Raw genomic sequence first — 21,923 nt, 5'->3', positions numbered from 1 at the left:
TATCTTACAATTTATGGCTTGCGCTGTGCCTCAGTAATTAGGCTCAAAACTCTTCAGGTTAAATGTTTCACAGATCTGGCTGAAAATGCCATTATATGACCAGTCTACCAAAGCATTATCATTTCCAATGATGATAGCTGAAAATGGATCATTACATGGATCATAGTTGTCATATTGTTCCAATAATAAAATACACTTGAATTTTTCAGGCAATGAGCTTAATTTTTTTCTGTTACAGTCAACAGGATTGCTTAATTGATTTCAGTGAAAGAGAATTTGTCTGAAAAGACTTTTTGGCTTTTCCAGCAACAATTACAGGGTTTGCTGCTTTTGGATCATTTTCATAAACGAAAAAATTTGAGGGAAAACATTATCATACCCTGTGAATATTTTACACAAGAGGGCAGAGTGCTCTTCTGTGTCAGTTCTGCCACTATTTCCACTTCAAGATCCAATCTTAAAGTCTTTGAAGTAGAAACAAAATGGCTGGATATTCCCAACCAATGTCTTAGGCTCTAACCTCTCACACTGAGCTGAGTAGGATCTGAGTAACATTTTTGAGCTAAATACTGCAATATGGCCAGATATAATCAAAAGGCCTCATTTTTAACTCCAAGACTCCCACTTAATCCAAGGCAGAACCAGAGCTCTACTAACAGGCAGCAGATTCAAAGATTGGAGAACAGTCTGGAAAAAATCCACAGCTATTTGGGCCACATTACAGTTTCTGGCTATTTATGACCACCTTCAAGAAGCTAGGTTTTAAAATTATGTAAAAAACTTATGTCCAAAAAAATTATGGTCTTCTCAAAATTCCAATGGATTAAGCAAAGTTGTAACTAGGATCAGTTCTGAAAATTTTGCAATTCTTTACTCAATTTCAGGGTTTACACCTCCATACCGTACAGGTGAGGACTATGATGACAACATCTCCAGGAAGCCAGGCAATGTCCTGAAGACCCTAGATCCAATCCTTATTACCATCATAGCCATGAGTGCACTCGGGGTGCTTTTAGGAGCCATCTGTGGAGTTGTTCTGTACTGTGCCTGTTGGCACAATGGGATGTCGGAGAGGAACTTGTCTGCACTGGAGAATTATAACTTTGAACTGGTTGATGGCGTAAAACTGAAAAAAGATAAACTAAACACACAGAATTCATACTCGGAAGCATGAAGGCGTAAAGCGACTGGAGAAGTCAGAGAATCGGGACGGAAGGACATAGCTCGGTCGTGCTGGGGAACTGTTGATCTTTTACTGTACAGGCTGAAAAGTGCATTGATGACACTGAGCCAAGCTTTTCTCAGGAGCTTCAATGAGTGTGTAACCGATGAACATGGACAACAATCTATGTTAACAACCTGAATCATGTACAGTCTGCTTTTTCTGTTGGTTTTATTTGAAATAATCGAATGCTGGTGTTGAGACCAAGTATGATTGACTTATAGTTCATTTTGTCTTTCTTTCTCTCCCTCTCTTTTGTTTTCCGTTAATGGATAATTTTGTTTTTACTGTGCAAAATCCAAGATGCTGTCACAAGATGTATTCAGTGGGGTCCTTTGGATGGACATGCTGTCTGTAGCTCAGTGCCCAGAAAATATTGGAGTAACAGCAATTTAGTGGACTTCTGCACCTGTATTTGTGTATAATTGCTCGTGTTGTGCATAGGCAAAGAAGGGTTAGGATGTTTTTGAAAGTACTGCTGCATCAGTACCGATATAGCGTGTCAGCTCTGTTTACGAAGCAATACAGTCAACTTTTATTGATGTTTTTCAGTGTTGTACTAAATTTCGTGCTTGTGAACTCCATAAAAGAGTATGTGCCATCATCAGACACAACTGGTAACCAAGTGTACTGCCTAAAAACTAAACAAAAAAAGTCCTTGGCACTAGCTAGTGTATGTCCTCTCAAGTGCCTTTTTGTTTGTACTGCTTCTCATTGTGTTAACATTAACTACAGCTTCTCTGCAGTTAATGCCCTTGCCTTTAATCATATTCTGATGGCTAACTGACTAAAAGAAAAGTATATTTTAGTGTAAGAAAATAGCCTCAGTCAAGGCAAGGGCTAATCAGATTTGACAACCTGGCTCGATTGTTCTGCTTTCTGTATTTCAACTTCATGTCTCTTGACCCTTTTGTATAAAGCTGCAATATCCCCTTTTATTGTTCTTTCATATAGAATGTATTTTCAAATGTAAAATCTCTCTCCCTTTCTCTTCTCTTTCTCTCTCTCTGTCTCTCTGAGTAGGTTGCATAAGCATTTGCCATTGCCAAGGAAAGAAAACTTCAGCTTTAACTTGCTGGTAATGGCAAAGGATTTTATTAGAGTTTGTGTTAAAAAATAAGGGAAAATTCTTAACTTTATCCTCCAAAGTCGAACTTTGGGTTTCTTCTTAACAGCATAAAGTGACAGTATCTTTTTTCCTGATGTCATGAAACATGTCTTTTATCCTGAACAGCTTGCCTGTTAATTACACTGGGGAAAATGCTTCCCTTACTGAAAAGATTGCCTTTAAAATGAGAAACTTTCCTCCTCTTGCCCCTACCTGAACTCGGAGTTCTGTTCTCTCAGTAACCGTGTATTTTCATGCTAATCAATGCTAATTGGGCTTACTCGTGGGTACTGAGGGCAGAATGAAATCCCACAGTGTATGTAGGGTATGTTCTTACCACCATGTTATATCCAACTGGCATTTCATACCAGGAGGTTTCTGTTTGACCACAAGCGCAGACAGTGACCAATTCAGTGAACTGAGAACTCTAAGCTGTCGGAAAAATGTGTTTGACAATGATGTGGCAATTTTTTAAATACTTTAGGGTAAATACTATTGGTGAGATAATATCCAACAGCCTATGCAGCTGGTCCAACAGGGTAAAAAGAAACAAGAGCATGTTTCCCACAGGGGTCCATACAAGGCACCGAGGGAGCAGAGGGGTCACTCCCCTCCTGCACACAGCACAGCCATAACTGGGGGGCAGCTTCAATCTTCCCCTGGGTATCTACCAACCAGCAGATAAAACCAGTGCAAACATGGGGAAAGGAACATCCTACCAAGTGCTGAACTCATGTTTTTCCCTGAGTAGAATCAGGGAAGTGATTGGGACTTTCTGAGTTAGTCTTTTCCAAAACTGCTTTTGTAGAAGAGCAATGAAATATCCTGTTCAGGATTAGGATTAAAGAAAGGCTAATGCAGCCTTGAATTACTTGGAGCAACAGAATCCATCCCTATTTATCAACCAAATGTTTTGAAGTGTATAATTTCAACAGTATGAACTATAAAACAAAAAAATTATGTAGGAAATCCACTAGTAACCCAGAAACTGAAGAAAAAGGAGGGAGACAGTAGGTAAAAATGAGCTTCAAAGTTGAAAATATTTTTAAGGAAGACACAACAGAAAAAAAATGTGGACAGTTGCTACTTCAGAGGGGTCCTAAAGGCAATGACTATCAGGAAAACCCAAACATCCACTTCAGGTCATCAAACCTTAGATTGATGGAAGAATTACCTCCCCAGCCTCTCAACCTTGGGTCCTCCAAAAGGTGAGGCTGTGCACCTAAGGCCTGGAAGTTTTTCCTAAAAGTTAGTCTATGAGATGTCCCAAGTGACAGATTCACTTTGTCAGAGGTAGAATTTTCATTGGTTTCTAACACTGTAATTTGACCATAATGGTATTGCAGCAGCTAGTTAATTAACCCAAAGAAGAAAAGGATTTTTTCAAAACTATTTTCAGCACACCATCACTGTGTGAGTCAGCAATTAAGGGTCTGTTCTCCTTAGCTGAAAAAACTTCTAGTCCACTAACTTGACTAAGAGTTACATGCTTATATTGCCTTGAAGAGAAAATCCCACTGGGGAGCCCAAGCCCAAAACCTTTTGAAATATTCCCACTGATTTCAATAGATTCTGGACCAGCTCTAGGTCTTGATCTATTTGAAAAGAAAAGCTGGTAGCTGGTGGGTTTTTTCCTTCTTTTAATATACTGAGAATAGTGAACATAGAAAGGAATTTATCTCCTTTGTGGTCTTCAGACATTACTATGATAATGAGGTTCTAGCACTGAAGATTTGATTTCTCTGAAGGTAATAGAATTAAAGTTGCCCTTCAATTAAGGAAAAATGATATTGCAACTTTACATTGAAAAGTATCTTGCACTGATAAATATATTTAAAAAAATTATATGTTTATAAAGTTATTAATTTGTAAAGGCAGTGTTACAAAATGTTCAGTTTATATTGTTTTAGATTGTTTCATAATTTTTAAAGTGTAAAATAACATATTTTTTTCTTTATTGAAAAACTATAAAAATCTTCTGTAGTAAAATGATTTCATTTTACTGGTATATTATTGCTTCATGTTTTGTACCATCATAAAACTTTGTGCAAATTTTTTTTACAGAAATTTTTATTTTCTATGACAATATGACGCTTGTAAATTGTTGTTTCAAAATGAACAGCGAAGCCTTAACTTTAAATGACATTTGTATTCTCAGACACTGAGTAGCATAAAAAAAACACATAGAACTGAACTGTAACTTAAATTTCCCAACTATGACTACTACATTCCAAAGAAACAGTTGAATTAAACATTTTCATAAAATATCCCATAGCTGATGTATTTTATTATACTAAAATGGATTGGTATTATTTAATGGCTGGTTTTATTTAGCAACAAGCACAGTGTTTTAATCACAATTATATTTGTTGATAGGCAGCGCCAACAAACAGACACCTTGGTGGGTTTGTTCATTGTTTAGGATAGAGGGATTCACCTTTGCCTGACTCATTCTCTTTCCTTGCTGGAATATGCTCCCACACCTGCTTTTTAGCCAAACAGGTGGGATTTAAGAAGACAAATCTGCCACCACTGCCCCTTGCAGTGGGCCACCCAGTGTAATGCCCTGTGCAGGTGTCACACCCCCCTTGGGGCTTGCTCCTGGGCAGGGGTGACATTTACTGCCAAGTAATGCCCATTTTTGATGTGTTACTCCACTAAATCTCTGCTGCTGTGGTAAGGTTTGCACTCATAAGGTCCCTGCAAATTTCCATCATCAGGGAGTCATCAGGACTCACCCAACCATGGCCAAATTTCCCAAGGGGGAGCACAAGTTGATGATTGGAGCAAATGCAGCCAGGGCAGCCCATTGGGCCTGGTTTGGCATCAGCTGGGTGCCAAACTCGCCTGTGGAACACGGTCATGTGTAGGGAGACCTTCAAGGAGCTAACATCCAGATCAGAAGCTTTAGATTGCACATTTCCTGCTTTATGCAATACTTACCTATCTTGTTTCCTTTTAACACTCAGCACTCTGTACATTAAAGTTTGACAAATCTTTTCTTTACATTGCATGCATGAACAAAGCCCAGACTGTCAGCATGTCATTAGGTGGAGTATAAACATTTTGCTTCAGCTACTTTACCACTCATGGGAAAAATACTGTACTTATTACCATATACTTGATCACTGTTAACACTTGAAAAGAACATATTGAATCTTGTCTCCTCAAGAGAATAGTGCTGTCTGTACCTGTTTAAAATATGAGATGGAGCTACCACAAGCACCTGACAAAATCCCTACTCAGAGTAGGGATTTCCCCCAAAAGGTGGTTGTGAAAGTTGCTGTCCATAGAACCACAATACCCAAATTCCTTAGAGATGTACTTCATTGCACTCTCTTTGCTTCTGTGATAACCAGCCACAGGGCTCTTCGAGGGAAAATAAATGGCAATGGAATTGATTAGTGAAAAGAAGAAATCTGTAAAGTGAATCTGTGGGGGATGATGCTTAGGAAAGAGAGACAAGTATTTTAAGTAAAGAAAATTCTCTTTCATTCAGGGAAAATTAATTTGCCTAGAAGCTAACAAGTGCTTGGTGCTAAACCTTCAGTTTTCCACACCAAATAGGCTGCATAAAGCAAGGACAAAAATGGTGCAATGGGATCTGAATTACGTTTCAGAACATAACTTGTAAACTTGAAGAAAAAGAAGAGCAGATGGAAATAGCAGATGGGTCAGCTACAGACAGACAGTGCCAGAAGTGCACAGCTATGAAGGTCATGGTCTTTAAAACGGGTCTTTGGCAGGTAGTGAAAGCAAACCCCTTTATTATTTCACCGATCAAATGTGCCATCCCAAATCCAGCAGCCACGTAGCCAGCAGCCCCATTTCCTTTCCTTTCCTTTAGGCAGGATGTAAAATACAAGTGCACAGCAAAGGGCAGATGCAGAGGAGAGGGTGGGGGCAGCACTGCTGGCGTAGGGTTGGGTGAGGCCCATCAGCACCACAGAAATGACAGCAGTGCCCACCAGTGCAAACCTGCCCTCTGGAGTGGAGCTGCCCATCCCGGTGGAGATGAAGCTCCTCCATCGTCAGAACCTACCTTTTATGAGGCAGATGAAGACCTGACAGGTGCAAGCTAAGACAGCCATAATTTTGACCCACACAAATCTTTTCTTATGTACAATTAGTCTGTTCCCAAGTCAGTTCTTCTAAGCTGCTTTGCCAAAGTCAAATGTCAAAGTTGGGCTGGATTTTCAGATTGTGGCATCTGGACATTACATCCCAGAATTCCCTTCCCATTTCTTAATTGTCCTGTCCTTTGCAATATGCCTAACAGCATATTGGTTCAAGCAACATTAATTTATTAGAGCTTTAATTTCTTATTTTATATCTTTTTATGCCTCAAGTCACCCATAACCACAATTTTATTTACAAGTGTCTGTTAAATTATAACAGAGTGTGTCTGATTTTTTTTTTTTTTTTTTTGGAAATGGGTTATGTTGTATAGATGTTTTATTTGCTGATTAGTCCCCTTGTAGTCCCTAATTGCTTTTCCACAGTAGGTCAGTTCTCTATATACATTTTCATTCTCATAGCTACACACAATCAAGCCCTAATCTTATCACCTCAGGACTGATGGTGTCTCAACGTTTATAACTGAAAATCTCATTAAAAAATCTTCTGGCATTTTTCACAGATGAATGCAGTCTTATCATGTGTTCAAACCTAATTCCATCTTCAATAATCATATTCTCCTATTTAAATTTACATTGTTTTTACTCATCTCTCAGACATTTGATTCATGTTCCTGTCATTGTACTGCATCACTGTGCACCATGCACTGTATTTTATTACAGACAGTTGTGTTTTCATAATGGGTGAGGTGGGTCTGAATAGAAAAAGGAATTTCAGTCTTACTGGAGCACCACTGGTACCAGAGAGAGAGGTCAGGTTTTTCTCTCAGTGGTAGAAGGTAAGGAGAAGGTTTGGCAGGGTTTGGCAGGTGCTGGCACGGCAAACACTCAGGGATTTGGTGTTGAGAGTCTGGAGGATAAAGGGCTTGCCTGAGGAAACAAGTACTTCGGGTGACAGGAGCTGCTAAGAGAATTACAAGGAAACTCCATTCATCTCAATTCCTTCATTTTTCCCTGACAAAAAAACCCCCTCACAATTCTAAAAAAAAGTCTGCAATGTAAAAATGTCTCTGGCATCTGCCATGCACTTTTAAATCCACAGGCATGGAAGAAGGGAGTGGGGGTACCAACCCATCTGTTAGCTGAACCTAAATGGTGGATTACTAAATTCAGAGAGGCAATGGCTGGGGATGTGGCTTTGAAGATCCAGGCAGCATCTTAGGGCTGTAAGACTGGCATTCTTCATACATCATTTTCATTTTGAAATATTATCACCTTTATTCCTTTTCATCTGCAACATGTTGGTTTATGCCACTTGTTTCAAAGTAAATTGCCTGGGCTGAATTACTGGTTTGTATGGTTTTCTACTATTAACATATTTTTCTGTAGTGCAATTTATGCTTCCTTCACTGCTCAAATACTTTTGTAATATTTCCCTGTGCATTTCTAAGGCATGAATAGCATGAAATTACCCCACTCAATGCCACACATACCACATGTCAGAAGAGAGAAGAGCCCACTTTGTCCCACACCTCCTCTTCCACATCCCTGATGGGGATGTGTACTCCATATCAGAGACCCAGACACTGTATCTTTAATAAACAATCCACCTTTCAGGGAGCCTCAATGTTTTCTACATCATGCCTGATATCTTTGCATTAATTAAATATTAATATCAATATTCTTACTAAATATTTACTTCCCAGCTTCATAATTGTGAGTACACGAGAGTGGGTCAGTGGGTCAGTCTCATTTTGCCTTTTGAGGCTATTAAATAGACCACTGTGTCTCATCTTTCCCTACTTTTAACCTGCTAATGTTTCTCATAGCTCTATCATCAAGAAAAAAAACCAAACAAAAAAAACAAACAACACAAAAGATAGCTCTATCCAATTTCTATTTACACAACTGAAAAAAAATCCATTGAATATGTAAAGAAATACAAATTTATTTTTATTTTGAAATGTGTTTTTGTGGAGTGAAGCAGAAAGTCACCAGACTGGTTGAAGGCAGTATTTGAGATGTCTGTGAAGTAGTAAAAAGACAGCCACTAAAACCTTCTGAAAATTAACCGGTAACATCTGGAAAGGATTAACAAGTCTGCAAAGTGATGAGATCACAGGAATATCAAAGTAGGCAGGTACTGGTTTTACCCCAAGCATGGCTGAAAAAATGGAAGAAAAGCAGGAAAATACTTAGTGTTAAGAGTAGATCAGAAAGGACCTTCTTATTCTTGGTTCTACTGGTTTGTCTTTTAATTAGTCCTCAGAAGATGGAAGGCAAAACAAGGAATGAACTGAACTCCAACTCAGTCACACCTACAGCTCCTGTGGAATAAACCATGCTCTACAGTTACCATGCATCTCTGGGACTGAGGCAAGAAGTCGGTACCACAACCCCTCATGTGAAAGATCACTGGCCCTCAACACCAACCCCTTTTCATATTCTCCAAACAGTTACATGCAGGAAGCAATACCACTTTGTACCCATAACCTGCATTTCAAATGCTTTTTTCATGCCCTACACCATAGTATCTTCCTTTTGTATTTCTTTGGCCTTTCTTCTTCTTAAGATGAGGGCTGCCAATTAAGCCACATTTCCCCAGGCTCTGTCTTATATGGTGCAGGGCACCCCAGCTCCCATTTAGCAACTTGGGAAGCCCAGTGTGGGACCAGATCTCCCATTCTCTCAGCTGATGCTTCTCCGCTGTCCAACCAAGCATCTCCTGGCTTGATGGCTGCTTTGCATCACTATCTTGTTTGCAAGAGGAGGTCATTGAAAGTTCACCTGAAATCTAGACTCTTATTTCACTGCCATAATCTCTAGGTGACTAAGGCTCATCTTGGCTACTTTTAACAAGTCTTCTCACAATCTATACCCTTTTCTTCATGCGTACCGAGGTCTTAAAGTGGTCAACTTAAAGCCATATATCTTGATAAAGTGGCTGAATTACTGCTGCTGAATGGGAGGCCATTATCTACAATTAGTTTATGGCTCTTAATAGCCATTATTCCAAAAGATGGATTTCTCGATAGGGTAAGTGTCTTACCAAAGATCCTGTTAGTAGTCCTGCTTATGAAAACTTAAATGGTAGCTGCTTTCTGGAAAAGATCAGGTTGCTCTCCAACTGAAATAAACAATTACCAGCTTATTACTATGGGTAATAAGTAGGTTATATGCATTATAATAATTATTGTAACTTAATATGAGGACTATTTGGTTCTTCTGTGCTGTGTACTGTATGCAAATGTGGGCAGCACTAGATAGACAGACTGAAAAAATGCTGTGAGGATGTCACCATATGGCTTAAGAGAAAAATACCAAACATCTCACAGCTAGAGGATGTAGTAACTTGCCTCAGAGTAGCAGCTTTTTTTCTCTGCTTACAGAAGTGTGGTGGTTAGAAGAGTTAGAATGTGTGTCTGCCAAGTCATTGGAGAAAACTATGGATTTATGAATCTCCTTGAGGAAGTGCCTCCTGATGAAGGACACGAAGGAGCAGAGAGTAGAGGCAGAGTAGATGGGGTCATGAACTTCATTTTACTTCTCATCATGAGTAATAGTGCTAAACTGATAGTCAGTCAGTTCTCTCATTTTCTTTAATTTAACGCTATACTTCTTGCTCCTTGCATTACTGACCCCACATTATAACTGAACCATGCATTTTATTACAATGCTAAGCACTGCTTTGAATGCACAAGAAGATTTCATTGCTTTTTATACTCAATAGTTATGTGTGGTGAGTTTTGTTCTTTTCACACAAAGAACTGATTCAGAGCTAACAACTTGTATAATTTTAATCAAGTCTCATTTCACACAAGCTGTGAACTTTAATACAGATTTCTGTTTCTTCTGGGCTTCAAATACAGTGTACAGCTCAACACAAGTCTGACCTTTGTGGTTTCATACGGGCACATACTTGCTGGCGGCACTTCATTAGATATCAGTGGCGATAGAGCTTTCAACCTTGTTGCCAACTTTCTTCAGAGCTGCTTCTGATTAACAATATATACATTTTAAGCAATGTCACATTGTCCATGTATTAAATATAGCAAGCACACATATGTACATATCTTTGAGATGCAGCTGTGGTTCTGCATCAGAAAACAAAGGAGCACTAGAAGCACTAGAATGGAGTGTTTGCCTAAAAGAAAAGGTGTGTGCAATTATTAAATATCTGGAGGTTTTAGTCAGGTTTGTGGATTCCTTGTGATGGCGTAATGCATTTGGAAATGCTTCTCTACAGGCAGAAGTATTTTCAGGCTGTTCTCTCTGCTCTTTTAGCTCACTTCCTAACTCAGATTTGAGAAAGGCTTTAATATTTAGCAAATATTTTGTTCTACTATTTTATGCATATAATATTTTTTGAGATAAATGAATTTGTATTTAATGTTTATATTGTGATAGTCCCTACAGGATTACAATTCATGGTCCTGTAAAGTTAAGCAACATTAAAAGATACAGAAAATGTACATTCCTACCTCAAAGACAGGAGCTGTAATGTGGCTGCTGTGACCACAGGTGGTTCTGAACCTAGTGTCTTTGTCAAGTACCTTTATTGCCAGCTCTGTCTCTTGTATTTTCCAAAGCAGTTCCTGGATTTTAGGATCAATACATCTAAAGCATGGGATGCTAAGAAAAATGTGGTCAATGAGTCTTCAAGAGTAGCATCCAGCTGGGCACCATCTCCAAAGTGTGAGTTCCATTCACTGTTTCAAACACTTACCCAATGGGGTGAATTCTCCTTTCAGAGTATCAGTTTCTCTTGTCTGTACAGTAGCTTAAATTAATATTTTGGATTTAAGGGCCTATATTTTAGATTGATAAAATGAAATGAAAAAAAAATTCCTAATTACTTCTAATTATGTGCAAACTAGTGGTTTTGTTTGGTTTTACCAAAGACAAGGATCTGAACTGCTTTGACTGAGTTTTACCTTAGTTCGTTTTGACCTCTGGAAGCATTGGTCCACCTGCTAGTCAGTGAGCAGAAGATAAACTTCACCACTTAGGTTATACTAGGACTCTCGAAAGCCACTGGCTCAGGTTCAGTAGAGGAGGTAAATATGTAGTTTGAAGGTAGGTAGACACTGGATCCTTCATCCCTGTGTCAGCCACTGCTACCTCCAGATTGATGATATGCCTTGAAGAAGCTTTATCCTACCCTCATACTTAGGTAGACTTGGGTCTACTCATGTCTTTATTCAGAGTCTAGAACTAAGAATTCGACCTGGTTTTTTATAGGCTTGCTAAATTTGCTTCTTAAATTGGTTTTGCTCTGGCTCTACAAGGTAATTATAGTGTTTCCTACAGTGCTGCAGTTCAGACCTATAGTCACCTACCTCACAATCATCTATTCATTTTCTCACTTCTTTTTGTATTTTGGTTTTGTTCTGATCTATCTGTGTAACTTCACATAAAGCTGAGGATTTTCATCTTAGAGATTTGCTCTACCTACAATTTTATTCTTTTGTGACTCTGTGAATAAAAAGCATCTATTTCAGAAGTGCAGCTCCTAATTCTCCCCAGGAAGTCTCAAACTTCTGAAACTTACAGCTTTATTTTATAACTTCACACGCATTTCTAACCATTACTTTAGATGGTTTGTTAAGTATTTTTCTCAGCAACAAGCACACTTATGTCCATGACAGGCAGCATGAAGGATGACCCAAAATCATAGTCTGCTTTTAATACAGAAGAAGGCTTAGTGAGTATATTAATGAAACCTGACAGAACCCTGAAATGAGCTGGAAGAAACTATCATCAGAAGTGTTAGTAAGAACTATTACGGTTATTATTATTGACACCACTGTGCTTACAGCGAACCTCGAGTTCTTTTCTGATAGCTTCTTATTAGGAAAAACCATATTTCTTGTCTGAATATACATTTTAACAAAAGGGCCATGCCATGTCTCCCTTCTTCTTGCATTTATGTGGGCAAACAGGACAGGTCCCAGTAGATGCCATATAAATCACCACATTGAAGAAGCTTGTTCTGATTTTTGGTGCTTGCTACACTAAAGAAACAGAGGCATTCATACTATCTTCATGTTTCTCTTCAATATACTTGCGAATCCCTGTGGTTCAGATTATAATCACTTCCAAGCACAGTTTCAGTTTCTCCATCCTCACTGTGTAGAAGGAAGATAAAGATTCTCTGAGTCTCTCTTCAATCATTCTAAAAAACCCACCTTTTTTCCTTTATGATTATTGTCTCAGGTCACTGCATGTTCTAAAACAAATATGAGTGCGTACAGGAGACATCTGTGATCCCTTAGGTGCATGTGTTATAGAATGTCTGGAGGATATTGTGCAAACAAAATGCACAGATGATAGAGAAACAGAAAATGGCTCATCATTTCCAAGCCCTTTAAATCGGAGTAATCAGACATCCCCAAATCTGCTGAGCTATGTTGAAGCTGGAGAAAGTACAGAGCAATCAAAATGTCACTGCTCTTCCTGCTAATGGTGCTGCCAGACCCAGTTTGACAGGCCTTACTCAAGTAAAATAGCACAGAAAGTCAGATGGAGCTATTTTGGAGAAATGTTCAGGGCTACTCTTCACTCTTGATGGCTGAAAAACAATGCCAGTGTCTTAGAGGACTACTAGCAGACAAGAAGTAAGTGCCATAGTAAAAGAAGACTGTAGAAGAGATTGAAAATGCAAAGTTAGTGTTAACCTACTGCAGAAGCAGAGAAGACTGGTCATTAGCAATTCACACAGGCTTTCAAATATGAAATAATAATTATAACTGTTTGTACAGATCACAATTTTAGCTTTTATCATAACAGCTTAGCTATAGCTCCCAGCACTGAAACTATTTTTATATTCAATGCAAAATATTTGCTGACCTTACTGTATGAAAACCAGGATCTGTAAGTTCAGAATATAAGAAACTCCCAGATGGCAAGTTTCAAACGACTCCTGATGCTAACAAATACACAAAGCCACTTATTACATCATTTTCTAAGGTTAGTAGCTCCTCATTCCTCAAGCAGTTGAAATAACTTCTGTTCCCTTGACATGCTGCTTGGTGCATGACTGCAGCAGATATGGGTTCACTTCAGGCACATAACTTACAGAACTCATTAAATATCCAATCTAGCTGGTCTGAATTACAGTTTGTGAGAGCTTATTTCTCTCAATACACAGAAAACTTCAGAAGACAAGTCTCGTCTTCTCCTCTCCCCCAAATCAGTTCCAGTGCTCAACTCCTGCTGTAAATTACTATTCAGTGCAAGCCAAAGTCTCGAGAACTTGCTGGCCTGTTTGCTATTGGCAAGCACATCACAATCATTCAGCAGTTTTTAGGTTTTTCTAAACTCCTCTGCTCTTTATTTCACTGGAAAGGATGAAAGCAGAGGAGGTTGATTAACATGGACGTAGGATCTATCCAAGATTTTTGACCCAAGAATCTGGTAGCCATCATGTGCATCAACAAAAATACTTTACATCTGTAAGATTTGGCGTCATCTCAATATTCCACACACAGCAAAACCGTATGACTGTAAAATCTATTTGATGGCCATTGGTAGTGACAGGACTTGTCTTTTTGAATTCCATCTCATCTCTAGAGTAACTGAACTCTATTTGCACCATAGTTCAGCTCTTAGAAGCTTGAGTTCCACCTTCCAATAAATCATTATCATTTGACTGCAAAGACTTCACTCTTTTCCAAACACTTAAGAGCAATGCAGACCCAAATCTGAGAATTAATATTCCAAAGATCATGTATATTTTTAGACCTTTAAAACAAACTACCCCCATGGAGTGAATAAAAACATATCTTGTCAGCCAATCAAGATGAAATGATCCCCTGAAGCAGGGATTTGGCACTGTGAGAATATTTTTAAAGCTTGCTTTGCCACCTGCTCGAACACAAGCTCAACTATATAGAAAGATTTACTGAGAAGTAGTTAAAATACTGTATATGTTATGTGTGGCCTTAGATTCTACATGGACAGAATAATCAAATATAAGTGAAGAGAAATAGTTCATTAAGCAATGAGTGTAACGGCAGTTTCCTAACATACGTCTTCATCTCCGTACAGACAATGGTTTCTATTGTTTTCTTTAGCTTGTGAAATAGAACCAACACTGTTGCCTTTTCAGAAAACAGAGCATTTGGCTGTGACAAATTGTCCAGTTTTTCTAACTATTCAACATACAGATTCATCTCTCTTTTTTCCGAAGATTTTGCACTAAGGGCTAACAAGAAGATACACAGCTCAGTCATATTACTGCCTTCAGCACTTAATTAAAGAGGGTGCTACTAGGAAAGTGGATTTAATCCCAGTGTTTTAATTGAGTTCTAGCTTGGCACAAGTCCACTTGTCTGGATTCAATTGGATATAGTTCTTTCCTTCTTGGTCCAGACATTACTGTTTCCTGCTCCCATTGAACTGCTGCAGTGATTCTCCCCTTGGATCTGAGCACATATAAAGGCAGTCCTAAAACACAGAAAGTCTCCTGCATAAAAGGGATTCAACATCAAAGCTACTATTTAAAACTAAAGCATTACACCATTTATATGTTCAATTGTCTGAGGGAGGCAGCTGAGTTCACACTCTGACCCCATACTGAGTGTGATGGTATAGCCACAACATGGAGCTCAGCACAGACAACTAAAATTAGTTCAGAAAGGCATCATCTGTCCTGCTAGCAAAACCCAAGTTATCACTTCAAAATCATACTGGACAAGTTTATAAAGTGCAATGACTTCATACTGAATTACAGAGGGGACAGAGGTTTCCCTCTCACAGTCGCAGAGCGGGTGAAGCCAAAGTCCTGACTGCATTGAAGGTGAGCATTACTGTGCAGTTTCCTTTTACTCATCTTTGAAAATCTTGATTAGTTAAAGGCTTTCAGAGGAGCAAATTTATTGGAGGCAGAATTATAACAAGGAAGTTGCAAAACTTCTGCTATTAAAACTCTTATATTTATATATTATGTTAGTGGTCCATAGATGGTAAACTTCCTAGAAGTGGAGAGGAACCCAGTACAACCCAAGGTCACAGTTCAGTTGATCTTAGGGCAGAAAGGGCTCTGAATCTGTAGATAATTACAGTCACCAGGCTATCAGTTCTTCACCAAAAAGAAAACAAAGCAACAAAATATTAAGGTCTCATTTTTTTCCACTTCACACAACAAATTTTAAAACCTGACATTGCAACCTTCCAATTCAGGATATTCTGTGATTCTATTCCATGGTTCTATTTGCTGTCTCTAGCCAAAGAGTTGCTCAGGCGTATCATGAGGAAGAGGAAAGGACAAGGGTGGAAAGAAGCAAAGAAAGGGACATGAAAGCAGGAAACTTGAAAGGAGTGAGTTAACATCCTCCTGCAAAACACCAAAGAAAGAGATCAAGTGCTGTCACAGCAGTGGGATTCATCTTCATCCTCTCTAGTCATTCAAAGTGAGGTCCAAACCATCCATCTAATTTCCTTCTGTGGGTAGAGATGGGCACCTCCAGATGGCAATTCAGCTCACAATTCTCAGGTGTCTGTCCCGGTAAAAGACTAATCCCTCAAGTTCTAGAAGCCAAGTAGCTACATCCACCTCTGAATCAAGGTTTCTTTGTTCATTAAGGGTTGAAATGTCAACATATGCATTGCTTACCACTCCCAGAGCCTTGATCCTCTCTCACATTTAACTTCTACAGCTCATCCTTTTAGTCCCTCCTTCAGACACAGGAAGAAACTCTTGAAAGACACCTGAACTTTTGGAGTCAATACAGCACTGGGCATGAGATTCGTTATATTTTAGAACTACTGAAAAACAGACTATTCTCAGCACAGATACCAGTACACCAGGTCTGTACCAGGACGATGGCTCTGTTTCCCCTGAGGTGACATGTGTGAAATATTGAGACTACACCCCCGCCCCACATGAAAGCAAATACTAAGAATTGCACATGTTTACCAGCCTGAAAGCCCTGCCACATAATACAATTACGACCTGCCAAGCACTTGGCAGTTGCACTCTCTGAAAAGAGCGTTTTGCCACTCTCAGTTTCCCCATCCATTCTGCAGCTAAAAAGACACTAAATAACATTAGTGATAAAGAAGGAGCTATTAAGAGGGGAAAAAAAAGAGAGCTACATTTCTTACTGAAAATAACTGTGTAATTAAATATCACAATGTGCATTGTTAGGCCTGTTGAACTTACTTGAGTGCACTATATTATGAAATTAAATTCATTCACTTACCTGCCAGGAGGCAAATGTCTAACTCAAAGTTACATATCCTCAGATTCATCTTTAAGAAAAATTATAAGATAACCAGAGGCATGTTTAGTTCTGTTGTTTTAATTTAGGATAGACCCACAAGGCTTCATACTGCACAAATTCTGGAGATTAAAAAGTGCCTTCTAAACTCATCTAAACCTCAAGTGCCCAACATTCCCATGATTTTAAGAATCACCCCAGCCTCAGCACTCAAACAGGTGGTATAGACAGCATCTCACTCTCTCCTCTCCTCTGCACAGAGCCACTTCTTCCCAAAGGTGAAACCATGATTCATATCTGCATTTTTGCCATACTTCTCTTTTTCATGACTTCTGCTTTTAAGAAAGACCAATGCCATTGGCAGGGAATTTTCCTCCATGAGGCTGTTCTCTCCTTTCTGTCTAATGTTGCAGATATCTTGTTATTTTGTGAGTTAGTTTATTGTTGTGATTAGTCTTCAGCTTCTTCAAAGGCTGGAATAGGGGGTGACTGCCCTTAGAAATAAGTGGTAGAGAAGTACTTTTATCCTCTAAACTCCCCTACGTTAGTAAGACTAACTTGGGCTGGTTTTTGTTTTACACTGATAAAGGGAGGTGGTACAAAAGAGGAAGTGACAATCCTAATCAGATGAGAACCTAAGTCTCAGTGTTCTTTTACCAATTGCGACAAGTTACAGGCACTAAATCAAACTTTCATCAGTCATCTTCCCCTTCCCCTTGGAATAACTGCTCTGTTTTTCCTCTCCCCCACCTAACAATCCCACCAGTCTGCATGAGATTCAGGTTTGGTCTCACACCTTCTGTGGCAGTACTAAGGCTGCAAGAGGATCTGGGAATAAGAGAAGATGCAGGCAGCTAAATTCCTTGTCTGTGCCTAACACCGGGATCATGTCAGCTGGGCAAGAAACTGAAAGCATTTCTCAAAGCACAAATAGCTCCTCACTTTCAGAGGTAACTTTCCCACAGTGGCACCTTTACTTTATAGGTGACCACAACGCAGGGTGGCCAAATCCTTTGTGATCCACACACCGTTTGCCATTACTCCCAGCCTGCTCTCATTTTCTTACACCAGAGGTACCAGACCTGGGGAGAAGAGCAGGTCAAACCAGAGGATGGGAGATGAGTGTGGCTGGCAAGGAGGCCACTTTGTTCATGGAGGCCTGTTGGAGGCAGGAGGGATGATTCATTGTCTCTCTCCAATGCTCCATGATGTGCAAGGAGCCAGCAGATTGCAGAACACGCCTGTGCCATGCGGCGCTCAGAGGGAGCAGCTTGTGGCATTGCAGGTGCTGGAGGTGCTGCTGCTGCCTGTGCCTGCTGCTGCTGCCTGCTCCTGCCTGCTGTCTGATAGTGCTGCTGCTGGACCAAGCAGAGACCAGCAGGGACACACAGCAGAGATGGTGGGCTAGCAGCAGCAAGGTGTGATGGCCCAGGCCGTTTGGAGATGTGGGAGTTTGGAGGAGGCAGTGAAGGATTCACGTTGTTGGGAGGGTTTGAGGGAAGTAGAGGGGGACTGTGTCAGTGTCTGGGGGGACATCTCAGTTGGGGCAGTGGGACTCGCAGAATGGCTGAGAGAGTCACTGGAGAGGGAAAGGCTCTCAGCCAGATGAACATGCTGGATTGTTGCTTGTAGGACCTGGCAATCTGGGCACCCCTGTCACAAGCATTTAGAGGCACTCTGGGTTCTGTCTTTCCCAAATGAGTACTTGTAAGTCGCCTTGATGTTAATGAGAATTACATGCACGCATCAGGGAAAGAATAGTCCCTCTACAATGGGCATGTGACAGCTAAAGTGCATCAGTCAGGAGGGAAACAAAAGAGGTCATAATTTATGTAAAAGGTTCATTTTTAATGTAAATTCTGCCCCCAAATGTTCTGCTTACCAGCCTGAATATGTGGTATTTGGCAGCGGAAAATGAAAGGGGTGAAAAACTCACTGCTGGCAGGTAACTGCATAATGTGATAGATTGATTTAAAATCCTTGTCATCTTTCTTTTTCACCTGCATACATAACGATCCTCTGTTAGTCATTAGGGCTCCTTGTACCTTCAGCACTCTAAAAAAATATTGGCTTTGAAATGATACTTCATTGTTAAGGAATTTTTGTCAGCTAGCTCCATTTATCGATGTATCAAAGCCATTTTACAAGAGATAGGCTCCACTTTGGCACGGATAGCGCATACATTACACGCCTTGAGAGGACTCATCTCATTCCAGCACTGAGTGGAAGTGCCAATTGCCACTGCGGTACATAATGAGCCATGTCACCCGGCGCTGGGACAGCAAGGAGACGTGCATGAATCAGCCCCTAGTGTTTCCTCCCGGCCAGAGATGAGAGGAGCAGGGACATGAGGGTCACAGCAGACACATGCTTGGGGTACCCCTCTGCCCAGAGGAGCAGGGGTCTCTGCTGTCAGGGATCCCAGGTGAGGGGGAACATATGTCACCAAGCTGCATTTTTCTGTTGTTCTATTTACACCTCCTCCCCCGACAGCAAGAGACAAGCCAGGAAACACTCTTTTCTGTAGCCATATGTGTGTGTGCAATAAGGATTTTTTTCAGCGTTATCGGTGATAACTGAGGGTGTCACACTGCTTTGCGAGTAAAATTTTGAAGCATAAGCCAAACAAGAGCAAGACTAACGCCAGCAACTACCTCCAAAGCTGCTCAGGCTGTCTTGGGAATTAAATCATTTTTCTTTGTCCTTTTGTTTAGATTTTTACCTTTTGTTGCCAAGCAACTGCACAGGGAAACTTAATGGCAACAGTCTCCTTTTGGACCAGGCAGGTAGGAGCTCTTTGAACTGAGTCAACTTGGTGTGGAAAAGACAAGGGTTAAGAATGGAGAAAAACCTCATGGTCATTTGGATCTTCTTGTATTTTCCATGCATCCTGGAAACAGAGGATGCTGCAGCAGAGATGGTCAGACAGGGCTTTTCTGTGCATGGGTTTCAAGGAAACTGAACTCAAGTGCAGGCTATGTCAAAAAGAAAATACCATCGCACCAGTGAATTCCACTCTGAATTATCCTACCAACAGGCTTTCTCCCTCAAAAGGAAAATCTCAATTCACTGCCACTCAAGCACTCATAGTCTGAGCCTCTGCAGCCCAAGAAGGAATCTCTGTCTTCATTAAATCACAGTGGCTATAAACGATGCCACAGCTTCCTGCCACCAATACCTATTTCACCTTCCAGGTGAAAAACCCAAAGCCCACAGATTCCCTGTGAACTGGAACATGTATTTTTTTTAGGCTGAATGTTCATCGCTTAAATAGTAAAAGAAGGGCCCGTCTCAGACTGTCTCCCACACTCGATTTGCACAACTCACTGAGCACAGTCACAGGAGTTGAGGAGTCCTGACCATCAGGCACTGCCACCCCCTACCATCAAAGACCCCTGAGCCTGGTCTTTTCCATTCACTGCCTTGCTTTTTCTTTTAGGAATATTATTAATGATCCCAATCCTGTTTTCTAGTTACACCACATAACACCCATGTGTCTCAAGGCCAGGATTTCAAAGGACTCCCATTATTCCTAATTACATCCTTCCTTTCATAAACTCCTGGGTTTGGAAGGTATTAATGAGATTGGCCTAGTTAGTACTATTTTCAATTCATGATTTTTACCGCACCTCATATATTTGGCATTACTCCCAGGAGCTCTGCTGCTGGCCTCAGGACACTGCACAGGGACACTTCCAGCTCTCTTTGCAGAGAAGAAACCCAATGAAAGTCAAAGCTTTCACACCCAAAGGTTCAGAAGAGCACCAATAAAAGTGTTAGTTAAAAACAAGCCTCTTGAGTTTTTAAACCAATCAAGCCAGTACAATGACATTAGAGGTTCTGATTTTAATACCGGTACTACTAAGTTGAACCAGTGAGAGCTCAGCTATTTAAACTCTGGTCCAGACATAGCCGGAATAAAGGAATTAATCTTCAAAAGCTATATGTGCTATTTGTGCTCATTTTATCTCCAAAGGCCAATAAATATATCAGTGGGATCATGAACGAGCTGTGCATGGCAGCCAGAGACTCAGTAAAAAGATGGTTTAGTTTCTTCTGGTTTTCTATGGGAACCAGAGGGAGCATGAAAAAAGACATAAGAAAGGCAGAGAACTGCTGAGGGCTCATGGCATTACTTCAGTTGAGCCAAATAGTGCACATTCTCTCTCTCTCTCTCTGTCTCTCTCACTGAACAAACCTATTCAGAAGTGAACATTATTCTATGTTCATCATTCATTGGAAAAAAAGTTACTATTGCAGACGAAAAACTATGCCATGATAAAAAGAAACTGTAATCAAGCCTAATTTTTGTCACACAGTATCATAGGTGCAGTCATGAGAGTTGTGCTGAGGCTTGACTAAAAATAGTCCTATGGTATTCCACAAAGTTTGTAGGCTGAACTGACCCAGCAGTTTCTGTGTTTCTATCTAGTTTAGCATCCTGTCTCAGAGAAACACTTATACCAGCAGCTTCAAACAAGAAGAAATGAAACCTCTCACAGCAAATGACTGATTACTGAAGACAAACTAGCTCAGCTTTGTAACAAATGCCCCATATGCAATTACAGCATAGTATTTACAGCTCATATATGTTAAAAACCAAGAAGTCTTTGCTTTATCACTAACAGCTACATGGACCTCCAGCAGCCATAGAACTGTATCCAGAGACAACCATCTTATCCACAAGATGTCAGCTCTTTCTCACTACTTTTTCTGAACACAATAGAGGATAGGTTATTAACCTAGCAAGGTAAATTCAGTTGTGAGCTATATGAAAGAGTAAATACTCCTGTATGGTTAAAATTGAAGAGATACAAGTTTAAGATCTAAGCTAAAACTATAGAAAACCATCGATGTGCCAACATCATAATATAATTGTATGCAGCCCAATTCACAGTACTAATATGGTTTAATACTTCCTGAAAACTTTGTCTGAAATTATCAAACATTTTATTCTAGTTTGATCATGTTTTATTTCTTTTAATTCAAAGTCTCTTAATCTGTGTTCATATATATGACTGATAACCTCTTAGTTCTCTTACTTCTAAACAGGAAATTACACTTTAGAGTTCTCTTCTAATACATCTGACAAGGTTCACACCTATGTGTACATATGCATACCTGATCAGGACTGAGATAGAGTTAACTTTCTTCTTAGTAGTGGGTACAGTGCTGTGTTTTGAATTTAGTAGGAGAATAATGTCAATAACACACTGACATTTTAGTTGCTGTTTGTAGCACTCACTCTAAATCCAGGACTTTTCAGTTTTTCATGCTCTGCCAGCAAGAAAGTG

The 21,923-nt window shown here is 39.9% G+C and overlaps 1 protein-coding gene across 4 annotated transcripts in view; it reads left to right on the top strand.

Moving 5' to 3' along the window:
* Positions 1–4,597, top strand: part of NRP1 (neuropilin 1) — a 113,190-nt gene extending 108,593 nt beyond the window's left edge. For all 4 annotated transcript variants that reach the window (XM_042044538.1, XM_042044535.1, XM_042044537.1 and 1 more), the window contains exon 18: positions 885–4,597. In XM_042044538.1, the coding sequence (XP_041900472.1) occupies positions 885–1,174 (290 nt within the window). In that variant the 3' untranslated portion in view covers positions 1,175–4,597. The remainder of the gene's footprint in view (positions 1–884) is intronic.
* Positions 4,598–21,923: the final 17,326 nt, after the last annotated feature.

This window comes from Corvus kubaryi, unplaced genomic scaffold (assembly GCF_017639235.1).
Source record: "Corvus kubaryi isolate FWS band 111438036 unplaced genomic scaffold, C.kubaryi_AGA036_p1.0 37398, whole genome shotgun sequence".
In the NCBI taxonomy this organism is placed as follows: domain Eukaryota; kingdom Metazoa; phylum Chordata; class Aves; order Passeriformes; family Corvidae; genus Corvus; species Corvus kubaryi.
Note: the sequence above shows the minus strand (reverse complement) of the source record. Positions and strands in the feature narration are given on the sequence as shown.